This window comes from Lissotriton helveticus, chromosome 9, assembly GCF_964261635.1.
Source record: "Lissotriton helveticus chromosome 9, aLisHel1.1, whole genome shotgun sequence".
Lineage (NCBI taxonomy): Eukaryota > Metazoa > Chordata > Amphibia > Caudata > Salamandridae > Lissotriton > Lissotriton helveticus.
The window spans coordinates 619,881,458-619,900,661 of NC_136070.1; the positions used below are offsets into that span (position 1 = coordinate 619,881,458).

General features: G+C 44.9%; 1 protein-coding gene across 2 annotated transcripts in view; it reads left to right on the forward strand.

Moving 5' to 3' along the window:
• The window catches only part of SIPA1L3 (signal induced proliferation associated 1 like 3), a 780,343-nt gene that overhangs the window by 651,681 nt on the left and 109,458 nt on the right, over positions 1–19,204 (forward strand). For both annotated transcript variants that reach the window (XM_078660667.1, XM_078660669.1), the window contains 2 exons: positions 5,167–5,332; positions 8,473–8,674. In XM_078660667.1, the coding sequence (XP_078516793.1) occupies positions 5,167–5,332; positions 8,473–8,674 (368 nt within the window). The remainder of the gene's footprint in view (positions 1–5,166; positions 5,333–8,472; positions 8,675–19,204) is intronic.

The following is a 19,204-nucleotide window of genomic DNA, read 5'->3' on the forward strand; positions in this document are numbered from 1 at the left end:
AGTTCCCATTCCTTATGTTCTGGATTCAGACCTCTCATCCTGGAACTGATGTGTGTCGCTGTTGGGTTTTGCAGCTTACACTTTAAATAGTGTAATTGTAACCAAGTCAATGTGTGTTGGAACTTTAGGTCTTCAATGTCCTGCCAAAATGATCTTGCACTTAATAGACCATATTCCTCAAAGATATATAAGCCTTGCCCAAATATGGTAGCTTACTTCTTCCTCTGGGTGCCCAATCTAGCAGTGGTAAGGTATTCCATTGAGAACGAATCGTCAGATGTCAGCCAAAAAAGGTCCACACTGGCCCTCCTAAATATCTACAAGTACGCATAGGTAAAGGTCGATGACTTTCCCTTTTACCACCCACCCTCAACATTATTGAAGCATACGAGAGATCCAAGTTGCCCCCTTATAAATTTGTACTGCAGTATATTTATCACACAAACTGATTCTATGAAATATGACCCTACGTTCAGTTAAAAAAAATGTTAATGAGTCACCCTGTGAATGCTTTATAATCCTATCTGTTGCAACTTTGGCATAATTGGACATATCAAAATAATTGAATCCATAGCGACGTCTTACATGGATGGTGATCCATCATATCAATAATCAGATAAGTTGCAATGTTGGTGTATTTTGTGGCAGAATGGGGTGGTAATTTTTAAATGGGAAGTCTTTTATTCTTGATGAAGTTCTCTCCTACCAGTGCCTGCTTGAGCCTGACTATTGTTACAGACTTCATGGGAGTTCCTCCCTGAAAAATGGCTAAATGTTGAGTTTTACAGCATACATTTGTCATAAATGAAGTATAAACCAAGAGGTTATAAATGTGGACCTAATTCTTTGGCAGTGTGCCAGGTAAGCATTCCAGCCTTCTCCTCTTTAGATGTTGTTGATAATTGACTTCCCTAATACATCTTTTATAATTTGGTGGCAAAACTAACTTTTTCAGCTCAGTATCTCTAGTAATTAGCTAAAAAAGCAATGTGTATTACAAAAGAAATCCGATTATGCAAATTCACTGGCATTTCATTTATCAAAACATATTTGACCTCTTCACTTGTTTATTTTTCAATCTTGCCCCTTCAAAGTAGACTCTGAGAGTTTGCTAGAAAGGGCCAGGATGGCAACATCAAAAGTTGTACATGCCCTTTGTCGGGACCCGCCTGTTTGGAGACAATGCAGATTCCACTCTAGATTAGTTCAAGAAGAGAAGGGCCACAGCACACTCCCTGGGCTTATCTGCCCTTCCTCGCCAGCTGCTATTATTCGTTTTGCTGGTTTGGCAGAGGTACCCTATACCATCAGCCAATTAAGCCCCAGCAAGGTCCACGCATGTTACACTGCCCTTTCCCTCGCAGCCCCACCTGCCAAACCTTATAGGAGGGTTTTAGTTGAGTAAAACCACCTAGTTGAATGCTGGATCAGACAATTCTTGCTGGATTGGCAAACTAGCACATCAAAAAGATGGGTGCTGAGATTGTCCAGAAGGGGTGCACCTTGCCTTGACTCTCTGCCACACATTCCACTGTCTCCAGAGTGATTGACAGAAGACCATCTGTTTGTTTTACGGCAGGAAATGCAAGCCCTTTTGGCCAAATGGGGTACCTCCCCCAGAAGTAGGTTGTGGTTGTTACGTCCCCTACTTCCTGGTGCCAAAGAAGGAGGAGACTTTCGTCCTATTTTGGACCTGCTCCTCTGATACCTTCCTCCAGAAGGAAAAATTAAAGATGCTCACTCTGGTTTAGGTCTTGTCTGCCATCGACCCTGGCGACTTGATGTTGGTTTTAGGTATTCTGGACGTCTATTTCCCTATACCCATCGTGCAGGCCCTTTGGCTACCTGCAATTCATGTTGGGGCCATAGGATATTCAATTTACTCTGTTCTCCTTTGGTCTTACCAGCAGGCGGATTAACTCAGCCGTTGACGCCTAGCAGGTCACTAGTGACAGTTACATCTGGAGGTGATAAGTCTCGTCTGTGGATGAGGAGAACCTTAGCTCCATCTTTTTGCCACCTCCAAGTACGTGCAATGTCAAAACTTCTACGTTTTGGAGTTTCCAAGGTGTTTCTCGCTAGGAGATGCAGTCCGCCTAGAGTGGACATCGGGACTCTTGTATGCCTTCCTCGTAATACCTCTTTTGCCCCGAGTTCTGAAGATCAGGAGAATACTGGCCCAAGTCATCCTAGTGGCCTAAGGTATCCAGAAATCCTATGCTTCAGCATCTGTCCTCAAATCAGGCTGCCCATCTGAGAGGACCTGCTATTGCACCAACAGGGCAGGGTTCTGCACCCAGGCCTTCGCACCCTCCACCTTCATGCATGGAGATTGAACGGCGACACCTGAACAAGTTTGCTCACCTTCCGGAGGTTGTGGATGTAATCTAGGCAGCCAGGCATCCCTCAACAAAAACTGTATAATATGTCTGTTATTGGGGAAAAATGTGTCATTTGATGCAGCATACGCCAGATTGACCCCCTCCAGGCCAAGTTATCTGATTTCCTGTTGTTTGTCTGGTCTCTTGCCTGGCAAGTCTTAGCTGTGGGCACAGTTCAAGACTACCTTTCTGCTCCCTTGCCCTGTTTACGTTTGCAGGACCAACCCTCATTGTTTAAGTCACCAGTTATAATGTGTTTTTGAAATGCTTAAATACTTGTTTCCTTCCTCTCCCTTTGACATTGCATAGTGGGATCTAAACTTAGTCCTCACATTTTTGATTTGCCCTCCTCTTGAGCTGCTTCTTGGCTAACCTCTGCTGCTTCTTGCCCTCAAGACAGTGTTCCTTGCTATCGTAACATCAGCGCAGCGAGTGAGTGTGCTACAGGCTCTTTGCATCCATCTGCCATTCACCACGATCTTCCCCAATAAACTGGCACTGTGGACGCAAGCATCCTTCTTATTAAAAGTTGTGACATCATTCCACATCAGGTAAACCTTCACCCTGTCTGCGTTCTATTCACCCCTGTAAGGAGGAGGAGAAACTCCATATCTTGGACTCCAAAAGAGTGCTGTGTTCATACCAAAAAACACCAAGTGGATGACTAGCTCTTTTGTGGGGTTTCCTGGAGCGGAGAAAAGCAAGCCGGGCAGAAAAATACCATCTCCCACTTGATCATACTCTGCATCAAGATCTGCTACACATTGCTGTCCTTCTGGAGATGGCTTTTTGGCCAATCTCATTACACCACAACCAAAGCTGCTGGTACTGCATTGGCACACAAAGTTCCTACCCTAGATATCTGCCTATTGGCTAAGTGGATGTCACTGCATATGTTCTCTAAGCACTATTGTCTGGAACACCAAGTTCACCAAGAATGGCATTTCGCCATCTTGGTCCTACAGGACTCTCTTGTTAGACCAAATTCACATACCCACCTCCAAATAAGTACTTCTCTGGTATCTGTTCAAAAGGTGAGGAATCTGCGGGTAAAAGTCTCTATTAGAAGAACAAGATACTTAGCTTTGGTAACTCTCTTTCTAGTAGAGACTCTATTTAACAGCAAATTCCGCACTGATCCTCCCAGTTATGTGAACTGGGCTCTGTCAATAAATAAGATCCCAAATCTAGGAATCTGCACACTGCTCTGTTAGTTTGCTTTTGGGGTTCTGCATCTTGGGATGCGGGCAGCCTCAAAAGCTACTGACGTCCGCACGCGGGAGTGGTGTCTGTATGTGCCCTGCATGTTATTTCCAGAGCAGAACAACATCACTGTGCAGCCACAAGGCACATCTACTAGCGTGCAGAGGTATTGCTCAATATTTATTAGATCCTGTCCGATGTCTGGGAAATATTCTAAAGGTGAGGAATCTGCCGTTAGATGGAATCTCTTTCAGAAAGAGTTTTACCAAAGGTAAGTAACTTCTGCTTTATGAATATCCTCCAGGTGCCAGACTGAAGCCTGGAACCTTTTGCAAAGTAGTAGCTCTTCTGTATCTCCAGGTGGGGCTGCACAGCTACAGTTCAGGCTCAGACTCCTGATCAGGAGGAGGAAGGTGGTTGAGGGCACTCTGTAGGTTGATGTCTAGATTGCGCATGTGACGGGTGTAGTTCAACTATGACCCCCTCACAAAAGTACAATCTATTTTACTTAGCAGACGTACTGTGCCTGCCTTGGGCAGCACAGTATCTGCCAAAATGGGGCTGTCAAAATACGCACGGGGCATCCCTGAGAGCAAGGAAGTGCCTCATAGAACAGGGCACATTATCCACAGCACTGTCCCAGCTTCTTTTAGGACTGTGCTTCCTGTCCTATCAAGCACCTGGGAGAGATATTGAGGTGTGTCTTTCTCTTTTCACACCTAGCCCTACTGTTTTATCTGGCTTCTTGTTGAGAATCATGGCTTGCTGCTTCCGAGGTCCAGCACTAGATGTCTGCTCTGCTGCTGCCATAGAGCCTCTGAGTTCTCAACATAGTAAGCTAGGTAATTTAAAAAAAAATTGTTTTGTCTTTGCTTGTGTGAGTGGGAGTGAATGAGAGTATGTGAAAGGGTGTTTGAGAGTGTCAATGAGAGTGAAAGTGAGTAAGATAGTGTGAATAAGTGAAAGTGTTTGGGGTCTATATTATGCAAGCAGCATCACTGTTGGTACAGCTACTTGTCCTAATGCCACACACTGGCTCTCTAAACCTGGCTCTTCATGCCACCTGAAAACCAATCTGTTGCCAGACACGTTTGTCTTTCTTTGTATTTGCTTTGAATGTAGGTTAAATAAGTATTTTCCTGAGCTCTTTTGATATCATTATGTGTAGTACTTGTGACTTCTCATTGTTGGACTGTGATGTTCGTTAGTCTCCTGTCAGTCCTGAATTTGGATACTGTCACGGCACTGGCCTTGATGTCATAATGTTCCAAATGTTGGGGCTGGTTGTTGTTCATAACTAGGAATGCAGTGCTCATTTCTGAGTTAACTATTGTTTGAGTGGACCATAGTTGAGTAGCCTGACTGAGCTATACAATTTGAGATATGGGGTTTCCAAGAGAGTGAGGATTGCACAATGAGCTCAGTAGAAGAGCAGCTGAGCAAAAGTCGACAACTGTTCGATTGGTGGGGGTTTTGATAATGGACCGTACTTAAACTTGATCTTGTATATCCTTGTATTGGATTGAATCTTCCTACTATTTGACATTAGAGTTTTCAGTATCATTGTCTTAATTTATTGTAGGCAAGTCGATACAACAACAAAGAATGTTTTTGGTCAGCCCAGGCTGAGGGCATCTCTCCGCGACCTGAGATCGCCCCGGAGAAACCACAAATCAACAATTGAAGATGATCTTAAGAAACTAATCATTATGGACAACATGTCTGCAGAGCAGGAAAGGGATATTATGGTAAGTTATGGTCTAGCACAGTACACTGATCGCACTATGTTGAATGAGGTACTTAAACAATGAACAAGGATTTACAAAGAGAGAAATTTCCCAGTGAGGCTTAGTTCTTTGATATGAATGGGTTATTTGGATTTTTGGCTGTTATCCCCAGTCATTTTCTGCCACTTCCTCAATCTGTGCAAAGAGAGTCCTACATATGTCGATACTGACTCTCAATATGTTTATGCACATAGGTCCAGTTCTTTTTCCCCTTGAGTACACAACATTCCCCTCAGCTTCAGTTTTTTTCACGAGTCTTGAGTGAACCTTGCTATTTTGCTGGAATTCACTACAGTGCTTTCATTTCTGCTTTCAACACCGCATCAAAGTGGCACCATGTCATGTGTGACACCTTCAGCCTGTTCTGGCTTTGATTTTTCTAAGCGTATGTCACATTGGACTTTGGGACTTGTAGTTGTTCTTCTAACATTATAGGAAATGGCTCCAAAAGTATGAGCATACAAAGTGTTGGCTAAAGCCCCATTATTAGCTGAAGATAGCCCAGGGTCTTGTAACAAGAAAGCTGTATTATGGAAATGCTTTTTATGTGGGCATGGCAGACTATCTGCCCAACTTAAATTATGCAGCAGCCCAATTGATATGTAATAAAGGCAGATACGGCTCTGAATCTGTATGTCTAACAATGCTACATTGGTTGCCCATGCGTCAAGGAGCAAATTTCAAATGACTTTGCCACACACACACAAAGCGCTGCATAAGATGGCCCAGAAACTCTAACAACCAGATTGAAGTTCTTCACTCCAACAAGTAATCTGAGACCCCGTTCTCTTGCATTGGCCAAATCAAAGTGTATTAAAAAAGTTAGTGCCGGAGGCCGCTCTTTTTCTTATTTAGCAGCTGTTCAGTGGAATAGGCTACCTTTAGATCTGCGTCTAACTGAAGATCATTTTTGGTTTCAGGAAGAAGCTGACAACATAGCTGTGTAGAACATAGGGATGAGGAATCTGGGCCACCTAATTGGCTCTACAAATGATAGTATGTCGTATTAGCGCTGTGGTATCCCTGGAGGATGATTGATGCGCTTTATAAAAACCCTAAATAAATATCACACTTCAATAGAACTGCTAGAAAGCAGACTTTTAAATGTATTTTGATGTTTTCAGATTTTTGTGTGTCCTGCTTTGAGGATGATGGGGAATTAATGTTTATTTCCTATACTTTCCTGGTGATTGGTTTATTTCTGCATTTGCCCTCTTTAAAGTATTGCATTTTTTCCCTGCAGCAGCTCGCTACATCTGATTTCTCTTCAGGTCATTTGAGTACCCCTCACTGGGTCTACTTCTGCTTATTCTGCTGCAATAACTTAACATACTGGCTGAGCATTTAGACTGGATTTAAATTGGAAGCCATTGGTAAAAGAAGGAAACTCTGTCATTTACATGAGTTGTCGTTATTTTTCAAAGTCCACTACTTGTTCAAAGTTTGGGTATGGTGTAATAATCAAGTGTTTTGGCCACAGTTGCTCTAAATGTGTTATGATGGAGAATTATATTTGCACGCTATAGGCCAAGCTGTCTCAGGGGCATGGAATTATATAAAATATCTACTTGTTCAGTGGATAGAATGCCTCAAGCACGTGTGAAAATACACTTTTTCTATTTGATCAGTGCCCTGATAATAACTTCTTCGATTATGTATGGGCTTATGTTGAAATGTCAGGGTTTGGATTCCAGAGAGGCTTTGATTGTACCACATTTCTGATTAATCCAAATTCTTAACAAATCCGGGTCTTTGTCTTTCAAATATTTGAATCTTGAAAGTCTTTCTTTATGAATAACCTTTGTTAAAGGTGCTTTTGGTCTAGTGCCTCAGTTACCAACTGAAGATCAGTGAAACTACTCAGTCTGACTTTCTCAACTTAAGAACATTGTGTAATTCTTGGGCAAATCATTTCATCTCACTGTGCCTCAGATCCCTTGACCCCGTGATTGTGAACATATACCAAGTCCTAGTTCAGGGACTGGTTGACATTTCACTTCTAGATGGACACTGCAAGTTCTTGTCTGAGTGCGATTGTTATGGCCCCCATTCGCAGAGTTATTTATGCATGTAAGCGTAGACTATGCTGGCAAAAGTTGGTTTCTCATTCTTCAAAAGATTTACTTGTATATGAGCAAATCTACTTATGGGACCTGCAAGACGATGGCAAGGCCTTGGCTGGAACCCCCTATGAGTTTATGCACACCCACAATCCTCAATCTTTATAGGTATTCACCAACTTCTCTCCAACCCATGCCCAGTCTGGAAAAAGTCGGAAATATACTGCTCACGAGGTATAACATAAAGCATTTTCCACTGTGGTAGAGATCTCTATCCAAAATAAATAATGTGGAAAAGTAGAGTAAGGAGTTTCTCCAAGGAGGGACTTATTTTTCCACTGGAAATAAAGGATAAAAATGTTCTAGCCAGTGACTCTTCACTTTATTTAGAGGGTTTCACATGAGCAAATGCGAGTGTGTGTTTGCTCAGGCCAAAATAGAATAACCATACTTCTGCAAGGAGAATGTTTTTCAGGCCTTCCTCTGTAAACTCTTGTTGAATTCCTGCCGAAAATGTGTAAGTTTTTGCAAACGTGAATGTCTTTTTTATTGGAATCACTGTCAGTAATGCACACTAAGCTTAGTTCTCACCATATTTCTTTAGCATGTCCAGACTAATACAAAAGGCTTTTCTTGAATGAACAATATACTAAATTCTGAACATCTTATAAATTTGGAGGTATGTCTCACCTTTGCTGTCTATTATATTTTCCATATTGGAATTGCGCACTCAAATTGACATCCAAAGGGTTTGTGCTGCGCGGTCCGAATGGCCAGTAGACAATTCCACACTTCTGCTGCCTGAATGCACAGGTCTTTTCAGAGTGTTCTCCTTTGGGTTAGGAGCGAGGCAGGCACTATGTTGTCCACCATAGTGGAGAGTTTAAAGTAGTATTCATTTCTAATATTTGGTTAACTGCCCCTAATTTTCCAGGGCTTCAAAAAAATTAAAGGTAGGTGCATATTCCATCATTATGAATCAGATTTCTGTGGGTAAAGGAACTAATGGAGGATTGAAAGTTAAACTTTTTCTCTTTTCAGTTGCCGCAGAGAACTCTGCAGCGGACCTTGTCTGATGAGAGTCTTTGCAGTGGAAGAAGAGATGCAAGTTATGCCAATGGGGACTCCTACGACCAGTCCGTAGCTGATGATGTCCTGTTCACTAGTACATATCCAACTTGCACACTCCCTTCCCGGCGGCAAAATGACCCACAAGGAAACTGCAACATGCCAGACAAAAAATGTATGCGAACTATTTATTCTAAGAATTATTACTTTAATAGGACTGGTTATGGTTTCCTCAAAAGAATATGCATTATTTTAGTGGTAAGAATTGAAGCTGTGAATACTATTGCGATTCCTTTTTGTGACTAGTTTTTGCATTCCCTATCATTAGATAGTCAGAGGGAAATATGTGCTCTTAATTTTTTTCCTTTTATGCTCTGTGTAACTTTGGGAGACTCAGAAAGGGAAGACCCATTCTGTGGACCATCCTGAGTTGGAGTCTGTAAGGCACAGTGCGTTTTAATCGCTGTGGACTGTATAACAGAAGAGCAGGTTCTTATTAAGTAAATATTGTTTTAAAAAAAATCTTTTACGTCGTTAGATGTAATGTTTGACATATGTGGGCATTAATATTTTGATTGCTTGGATTCTGATCTGTTAAGTGAAATTGTTTGCAATAGTTTAGACTATTGTGCCTATTTAGCATGATGATTCTGTGAATTTCGTAGTTTGTCCCTTGTACTAAAGTTTAAAGCATTGTACACTCCATATATAGAAAAAAACTGATACCATAGCCAATCTGACTTACATCCAGATTTAAACTGTAATTTCCTGCTGTTCAACATTGTGTTTTATGAATTAAGGAACCGTGTTGACTACATGAACCATGAGAAGAAGTGTGCTGTTCCTGTGGGTATCTAGGTCAGGTGAGTGGTCAATGAACAGGAGTGCTCCTTTTAGGAACAAGGACCCTCACACACCCCGAGGAATGTCATGCTTCATCATCATGCAGATCTTCCTTGGGACGGCGCTGCAATGCCCAAAGAGCCCTTCGAGGGGGCTCTTTGCCGTAGATCTGCCACCCCCTGGACCGTACTCTGGTGCACTGCACCAACTATGATCCTTCCTTACTTCCAGAGAATCTGGGAGTCTCATTTGTTCACTGAATGCCACATTGCTCCTTACCAGCCTCATAGCCTGTCAGCCGTGTGACTCCCTTCACCGTTTCAGTACAACGGTAAGCATGTGCCCCCACCCGGCCCCTTACCTTTTTGGCACTGGGATACACCTGCCAATTTGGGATTTTATCTCCGCACAGGAACACGCCCTCAGACCCCTGCCCCCGGTTCTACTTTTTTTTCCCGGTTATACTCAGGCATGCCAGTACCACCAAGATGGCACCGGCTACATGCTGCTCTTGGTTGTCATTCTATCCCCTGGACGTCACACCAGAAAGTACTTCTCCAGCCAGCACACCAGTGACTCGGCACCAGCAGGGCCCTGGATAGGTTGACAGCCACAGTGTACTGTGACGTAGTAAGTAACTCTTCCTCCCTTGCATTGAATTGGGTTTATACCCCGGCGACTTGACACTGCCTTATGTAATTCCCCGTCCACAACCTGAACCGAGCATGCCTCTCTGACCACGCGCTATGGAACTTCTGACTAGTGTTGTTTAGTGAACGGCTATCACTTGCTGGTTTGACAATACGTTTCACAGCATACTCCTTGGCTGGTCCGATTGGGACCGAATCCACCCTAATTCCTGGGTAAGTTACATTTGTTAGCCTTGGCAGGCCGTAACCCGCTTTCCTGAGGGGCCGCACGCACCATTGGGTGATGTCATGTTCATCAGCCGTTGCAACGCCGCACCGCTGTCCTAATAGGGAACACTTATTTTTGTAGAGGTTCATTTCACCATAAATCTTTATTTTGATTACTGTATCTCTCCGACCTAGTATGCATTTGGTGACACGTGTGACTGATTCAACCTAGCAACCTGCACATCTATCTATTTGTGATATGCATATATTAACGTGCATCAGTAGCTCACTAGTAACCAGATCCCTTAGACTAACTACGCAACTGGTGACACGTGGGATTGATTGCACCTAGCATCCTGCTTATCTGCCTGCATGGGATGCGCTTGCATCGACACGCACCACGAATATGGTCACCACAACACTGGTGGTTCTCCCTAAATACCTGTATTTGTATATGATTATGTGTATATTTCTCATTTGTATTCATCCTTCTTGTATTCTGGTGTCTTTTCCTAATCTAAGTCTAACCCCAGGAGATATCCTGAATATCTGTGTAAAGTATACAGGGCATGGTGCATACACTCTTTATTCCGTCCCTGTGAGAGTAGAATTAAGATTCTCCTGGTCCTGACAAAATGCCATGATCCGCTAGGGACTGTATCAGGCATGAAACATGTTGACATTTTTTCACACCTACTGCAGCTAAATAGAACATTATAACTGTTCTATGCTCAAACCAAGTTTTTTTCCTTGGCAAAGGCATCCTACCATTACAACTTAGTTCTTGCTTGGAACTTCTTTGTCATTTTTAACACACATTACCCTCACCCATTCTACTCACATTTTGCTACTCACTCATGCATCTCACATCGGCAGAAAAAAAAGATCTCCGGCAAAGAGCCCCCTCGAGGGGCCCTTTGGGCATTGCAGCGCCAACCCAAGGAGGAGCTGCCCGCTGATGAAGCATGACACCCCTTACGTGTGTGAAGGCCCTTGCTCCTAAAAGGAGCACTCCCCTCCATTGACCACTCTCCTAACCTAGATACCCACACAGGAACATCACACACCTAGTTCTCATAGCTGTAGGGGCCCATGTGCTGGACCTTCAAAAAGATCCAGTCCCTTCACCCTTGTTTTGACCACATGAACCAGACACGTATTGCTCCTAGAAAATATGAATATTTAAAATCATGTAGTGAAAGGATTCCACTTTGAGAAGACATTCGACATGTGTTTCCCACAAAGCCACAAAATGTTCAGAGACCTGCCCAAATGGGCACAAAGCTCTTCATGCTACTGTGTATTGTATCTCTTCCTAATCCAATTCCTTCGCTAGGTTTGCCACCATCCAATCTTCCATAAAATGTCCAGCTTGAGAATCATGAGACTCACTTTTCAAACGTGGCACCAAATGTAGAGGACTTGAATAGGGAAATATTCTAATCGACCAAAGCCTTGGCCTCTAAAAACATTTAAGGTGTGCACTTTACTGATTCCCGTTGGTACACAGAGGACCACTGTTGTGCAGAGAGAGCTGCCAAACAACTGAAACCTGTGGTAGAAATGCCCATCTCATTCCCAGCCTCCTAGAAAGCCTATCGCAAAATCAATCCATATTGCGAGGGAATGTTCTCATAATAAGAATCTAATCGCCAAGAAGCCCCTTATTAAGGGCCAGATGGACGACCTGTGTAAAGTGCGACTCGCAATTTGCGCTCGATTGCGAGTCGCAAATTGCGACTGACAATTTACAATGCACAAAAGTGTCAGAGACACAGATTGCGATTCAAAATAGGGACGCAAAATGCGAGCCTCATGAATATTAATGAGGCACTCGCAATTTGTGACCCCATTAGGAATGGCTGGCCCTCCCAGGGATGGTGGCCTGCTGGGCTCAGCAGAACCCCATATCTGGCACTTCTTTTCAATAAAACAGTTTTTTAATGCAGCCCGGTTTCCTCAAAGGAAAATGGGATGCATTAAAAAAAGAAAGGGCAAGTAGTGGTCCTTGGGATCACTGCCTGCCCTTAAAAAATATTTTTATAGCTAGTTACAAAAGGGAAGGGGTCCCCTGGACCCATTCCTGTTTGAGAGTGGTTTACCATCCTTCTGTGGAGGATGCTAAACTGTGACTGTTTTATGACTGCAATTACGGTTGCAAAACAGTCATACGAGGCATTTGGGGTCTCTATTAAGAAGGGAACGCCCCATTTACACATCCAGTTAGGTGTCAATACTCTGCACAGCATTGACACTGTACCATTTGTGTTGTCGATAACACAGATAGACGAGGTGCAGCTTCTCGATATCAGAAACTACAGATTATGACTGAATTCACTGGCTATATGTTGTTGGACCTGTTCTATTTCTAAAACAACCTGCTAATAAAATGTGAACCAGTGACATGGCAGTGCCCCCTTGTCCTTCACAGATGGCAGTGTTCTTCAGGCGCAGGCTTGCTCTCTGATAACTTTAAGCATCTTCATGCACCGACTGGGAAACACTATTTGGTCACATGATCCAGCAGTCTGCTGGCAATGCTAACTTTACTGCTCACTATAAAAAGACTTTATGTATGATATGCACAGGTTGTTTCCTTACCTCACCATGCGCTATGTGACTGAGAGTGGTAAGACACATCAGTCCTTTCCTGCCGTCATACCTCTAAATTGTGGTTCATACTTACCAACCCCACAAATAATGTAAAACACTACACCTGTTCCTCCTGAATGAATAAAGTGCATGGTTGCAAGACTACTGTGGGTCATTAGAATCTCCCAATTCTCCATGTTCTTCGCTGCCTTCTCCTTAAAGAAAGAATCACGCTCTTGATACGTGCTAGCTGGTCTTTTTCATGCCTGTCCTCAGACAGGATGCCTGTGCCTGCACCCACAGATATTTATCATAAAGGCAGAAGTATCTTCCTCTACTACAGGACTTTCGGCGACATACTAAATTGATTGTTTTTTTAAATATATTTTTTATTGATATTCAAACGTATCATATAGTACCTCAACATCTCAGCATCTTGACATACATACAGGTGCAGAATCAGATTGAAATGGTACTGCAAGTAACTATATCATTAAGTATGTGGCAAAGCTGTCTCTCCCCGTATTGGAGTTCCACACCTGCTACCTCAGTGTTCTTATTCTTTGACCGTGGACTGACCTTCGTACTAGAGCCAACAACATTGCTTCCTTACTGCTTCGACCAGTCATACTACAAAACCCCATGAGTTTACCCCTTTGACTCTCTACCAGTTCCATTTTCAGATGGCACATCGCCTTGAAGGTCTACCGGCATTGTCTTCCATGCTGCCAAATCATCACCCAATTGCTCGTGTCTCACATGTTTCATTCTGACTACCGCCACTACTGCCCACTCTGACATATCACGCAACCATTCAGTATACTTAGGGGGTGTGCTCCAATCCATTTGATGTCGATCCATCTTTTGGCCAGTACTAAGTCTAGCATCAAATACTTGCAGCTAAGCTTCTTTTTCGAAGAGGCCGTAATCAGCTCCAGTAGTATCGCCCCTGGGTCATACAGAATTTCCTATCCTTTTGCTCCCTTTAGACATCGCAAGATATCTCCCCAGTAAGACACTATAAGGGGGCAACCCCACACCATATGCTCAAAACCCACAGCAGGGGCTCCGCAGGGTGGGATGGGCATCAGTCAGAATGTGTAGGTTAGATGCCGTTAGGGTCTTGGGCGAGAGGTTTGCTTGGTGTGTATAGTTATAGTGTATCAGCTTAAAGCATGCATTAGAACTCAGTGTGCACCCCCATATGAACTTTTTCCCAGTCTTGTGTAGTAAAGACTTCACCCAAAATCTCTTCCTATTTTTCATGCATCTTAGGTACTATTTTCGGTTGATCTTCTCGGAGTGCTCGATATTAATGTGATATTAATCTACGACCACCGGACAGTTCTAATATACTGGTTAGCGTTTGGGAGGGTAGTGGTTCCTCGGGAAAACATGCCCAAATCTCACGGGCTGTATCGATATCTTGGCATACTGCAAGTAATGCCCTGCTGCTAATGTAAATGAGTCCACTGCATCTTCACGGTTAATAAACCAAGCCCTTAAATATAGATCACCCAGGATGTCTCACCCTCCACCCCACCACCTCTGCTATGGCCGCAAACTGTTTCAATGCCCAGATCAGCATATCACGTGCATAGGGTGTGTGCTATTACACCCTTGTGACAGTCCATTCCCACATCTGGCTCACTTGCTTGATAAGGGACAGCATCATTGCCGGTACCCGTCTACCGCTCTTGAGCAACTCCGAAAGGGTGGTGTCCCCATGAGTGCCACTCAGAACTCTCTTCAACCAGTTGTCACCCACATCTAACCAGTGTATCGCATGTTGAAGATGGGCCTCACAGTAATAGCGTTCCAAGCATGTTGCCATGTCTGCTTCAACGTGGCAACGCCTATCAGCTTCTTTTTAGTGGCCCAGAGGTGGTCTATGATCAAACTGGCCAACTCTTTGAAGGATCTCCCAGGGATCTCATGCAAAGTATCCTGCAGAATATATAAACACCGCAGCAGTACCACCATCTTGATTAGTGAAGGCCTTCCCATTAGCGATAGAGGGAGGTCTCCAAAAATGTAGCTACGCATGTAGGCCCTCCAGTACTCGGCTTATGTTAAGATTCAGAAATCGTTGCTTCCCATAGGCAATCCGAATTCCCAAATACTGTATCCCTTCTTCACCCCACGGCAGCCCCACCAGTGGCAGCATCGCACAGTTCATGGCAGTCAGTTTACACAACAGCAATAACTGGGATTTGTGAGGGTTCATCCACAGCCCGAAGCCTCACCGAAATCTTCCAAAGTACTCGGAAGCACCTGTACGAGTCCTCCGGGTTCCACAGGTACACAAGGACGTCATCGGCATAAAGACACCATGTGCATAGTCACCCACCGGGATCCCCCTGGGTTCAAGCCCACAACATAACAGTGCCTCAAACAGTTCCACTGCCAGTGTGAAGAACAGAAGAGATAGAGGACGGCCGTGCCTGGTACCATGACTCTGTTGGAATCCCATTGACACTAGTCAGCCCGTTCGAATCCTTGCAGTCGGCTCTGCATAAAGCAATTTAACCCACAATATATACTTTGGTTTGTGACCCCCCTTCTCCAGTACGCGCCAAAGGTATTCCCATGTAAAAGAGTACAAAGCTTGTTCAACATCGAGGAATGCCAATGCCTATGACCCCTTGTGTAAGTACGGAAAATGAATAACATGAAATAGTCTGCGCAGGTTATGTGTAGTACCTCTCTGTGGAAAGAAGCAGCACTGATCTTCATGTATCAGCGTTGGCAAGTATGGGAGCTACTGGACTGCCAAAATCCCACTCAGTATTTTGACATCTACATTCAGAAGCATTGAGAGTGGCCTGTAATACAACACCTCCACCGGATCCTTGCCCGGTTGCAGTACTAGAACTATGAGGGCTTCACGCTTGGTGTCAGGCAGGTGCCCGCACCAAGTGCCTCCTGATATACCTCCAAGAGCATATTTACCACCACATAATCATATTTGTGGTAGAATTCAGCCAGTAGGACATCACCATCCAGTGTTTTTGCAGGTTTCAGTCGCCACAGTGCTGCGAGGACCTCCTCTTTCGTTATGTCTTCATCAAGAGCCACCCGCTCCTCCGCACCCACCAGAAAGGCTTGTCCAGCAATCCTCTGGTCCCCCTTCATGCTTGGATTATACCCCTTCGAGGTGAGCACGAACCACTTCATTTATTGCTATCTGGGAGTTGACTAAGTTATCATTCCTGTCCCGGAGAACCTAAATTGGTTCCCGGGAATCTTGCTGTCGCGTCAGGCGCATTAACGTGGTGCCTGCCCTGTCCCTCCGCATGCAGTAACTGTCGGTATGCTGTATAATAATGTTTTTCCAGCCTGCACTATTCATCTAAGACTTCACCCCGGGTGCGTTGCCAGTCCTCCAGTCTCTGCGGCTGAGAGGGAAGCTCCCATTCAATGTCAAGCAGTTGGGGTTCTCTACAGGTCACGTCCTGAAATAGTTGCTAACAGACGCCATATGTGGTTATCAAGCAGATTCCTCTGAGCACTACCTTCATTGCGCCCCAGTCATGGGCCCTGCTACTCGAGCTGCCCCAATTTTCTTGGAAATGAGTGATCTCCTCCTTCCCATAGCGGCCAAAGATGGGTTTGTCAGTGCCTTCACGCACTGGCACCATATCGGCACCGCCGGGCGAATACATCCCCTCCGCATGCACATCAGGAGCAGGTAGTGGTCCAATATATACAGTGCCAGTTAGGAAATCTTGCCAATATGTTGTGCCAGACCAGGAGTGATAAGGCAATAGTCGAGTCGGCTATGTGTCTATAGCCGGAGTATAGCAGAACAGCCTAGAGTCCAGGTGCCCCTCTCTCCAGATATCTATTAAGCTACAACTCTGCATCAGCTCTCTCAGTTGCCCAGTCATGTGCGGTTTCGTACTTCCTCTGGGACATTGGGGGGGGTTGGAGGGGGTGCATCGCCACTCAAGCAGAAATACTTACACAATCAGTGTTAGGGACATAAACATTTAGTAAGGACACCTCCCGTCCATCCAGGACTCGGTACAGTACAACAAAACGGCCCTTCAGATCCAGCGCATGCCCCCTATATTGACAGGGCACCCCAGGGGTCACCCAAATCAGGGTACCCCACACATAACCTGTCCCTAATACCTACTACGCAAACTTGGGATACAGTCTCCCCACACATGCTTCTCCTGCAAAAAGGGCACAGATACTCAATATCGTTTGAAGTATGCATACACCCAGTGTCTTTTCTCCAACAGCGCTAGCCCCCTGACATCCACGTCAGGAGTTTTAATACCTCATTTGCCATCAGTCGTACTTTGTACCTCAAAAGACACACAATTGATGGACGGAATGCATAACAAATCAAAACATTCACCCCCATTCAGGAGATCTGGGTTAAATCCATAATTCCTTTGCTCACCATTGCCACCCCAGTTTAGACCTGGCCATATGCAAATCAGTCTTGACCCTGTGCTTCATGGGAACAGTTCAGCCTGAACTGCCAAGCCAGGTCCTTCCTAGACCGGAAACAAGCATCCTCGGACCGGTTTTGGGGTTTCACCCCTCATCAGCCGGGATAGCGTGATTCCAGTGTCACAGTGAGCCCAGGACCCACGTATGGGCATAACTGGAGCACTTAGGGTGAGAAAGCAAAAGACACACAATTGATGGACGGAATGCAGACAAAATCCAAACATTCACCCCCAGTCAGTAGATCTGGGTTAAATTCATAATTTTTTTGCTTCCCATGCCACCCCAGTTTAGATCTGGCCGTATGCAAATCAGTCTTGACCCTGTGCTTCATGGGAACAGTCCAGCCCAAACAGCCAAGCCAGATCCTCCCCGGACCGGAAACAAGCATCCTAGGACCGGTTTCGGGGTTTCACCCCTCTTCAGCCAGAATAGCTTGATTCCAGTGGCACAGGGAGCCCAGGACCTACGTCTGGGCATACTTGGCGCACTTAGGGCGAGAATGCAAAAGACTCTGTTCTGCATTCTGTCCATTAAGTGTTGTTTTTGCATTTGTCACCCTGTGTGGGAAGGGTATGCCGAGATGTGGATATCAGGCGGTAGCGCATGTTAAGGTTGTGCAGTCTCTTTTTGATGGCTATGAGCATTTTGCGCTGGTTTTGGACCTTCTGAGTGTAGTCCGGATTGATAGATATTGGGTGCCTCTCAACCGCACTTGGTGTAAGATTGATTTGTGGTCCCAGAATTTGAACAGGTGGGCTATAATGGCACCTGGTGGGCAGCCAGGCACGACAGCTGCACCAAAGCCATATGTGCCTGTTCAACCGTGAAGAATTTGGACAACTATTGCTGGTGCATAATTTTAGTAAGCCACTCCTCTATAAACAGTTCCGTGTACTGACCTCTGCATCTTCCTCCTGAGTCCTCAAAACAACCCTCTAGTCGCACCGATAATTTGTGCAACGACAAAACTCTCTCTCAGAGAGTAACCACTTCTCTGTGCAGGTCCTCCACCTGTCCCTCTGTCCTCATTACTCGGGCTGCCACCTTGCGGAGATCAGCCCTGAGCAAGTACCCATTAATGGCCACAGAATCTACTTTCGTGGCCAGTTCCACTTTTGATCCCTTGATGGCCTCCATCAAATCTGACAGCGTCTGGTCTGTGGTTTGGGCCATTGAGGACATCGTCTGTCCCTCTCCCGCTTTTTCTGTCCTCATGAATGCGTGTGTATAGTTAACTATTTTGTTGGTTGATTTCACCTTGACTCTTATCTTTCACCATGGCGTTCTTGCTCTCAAAAACCACTGCATCTGAAAGAAATACGTTAGTTATAAATTCCTTCCCTTAGAATTACCCCCAGGTCTCAGACTGGATCCGGAAAGTTTTTTCGTCAGCAGTACCTCTGCGTGTCAGAAGGTGGCGTTGGTCGGCTCCACGTCCAGCGTCGTGGTTGCTGGGATGACGTTGCTACAGCTACATAGATGCCGCCCTCGCACGCTGACATCAGTTATTTCTTTTTCCGTGCCAGCCAGCGCAAATCTGGGAAAAGTGGTACCTCCGTCACTTTTTTACTATTTTTTTCTTGACTTTTGCCGACTTCTTGTTTCTAATCTTCGACTCCTAGCAGGCACCCGAGGGATGCCTGGTTTGAGGCCTGCAGTTCCTGTACCTGGCTATTGTCTGTGACGGATCCGCACTCTGTGCCTCTTTTGCCTGGAGTGCGACCATGACCCCAAGTCGTGCTCCAACTATCAGTTGTTGACGCCGAAGGCTTCGCTGGAGCGGTCCCGAAAGCTGCTTGAACGCCGACAGTTGGCTCCTTGCCTTTCGAGGTCCCGGTCGAGAGGGAGGTCAAGGTACCGGTCGTGGAGGCATCGCCATTCCGACAAGTAATCGAAGTCTTCGCACTCGGGTCAGGTAAGTCGAAGCATAAGAAGAAGTCGAAGAA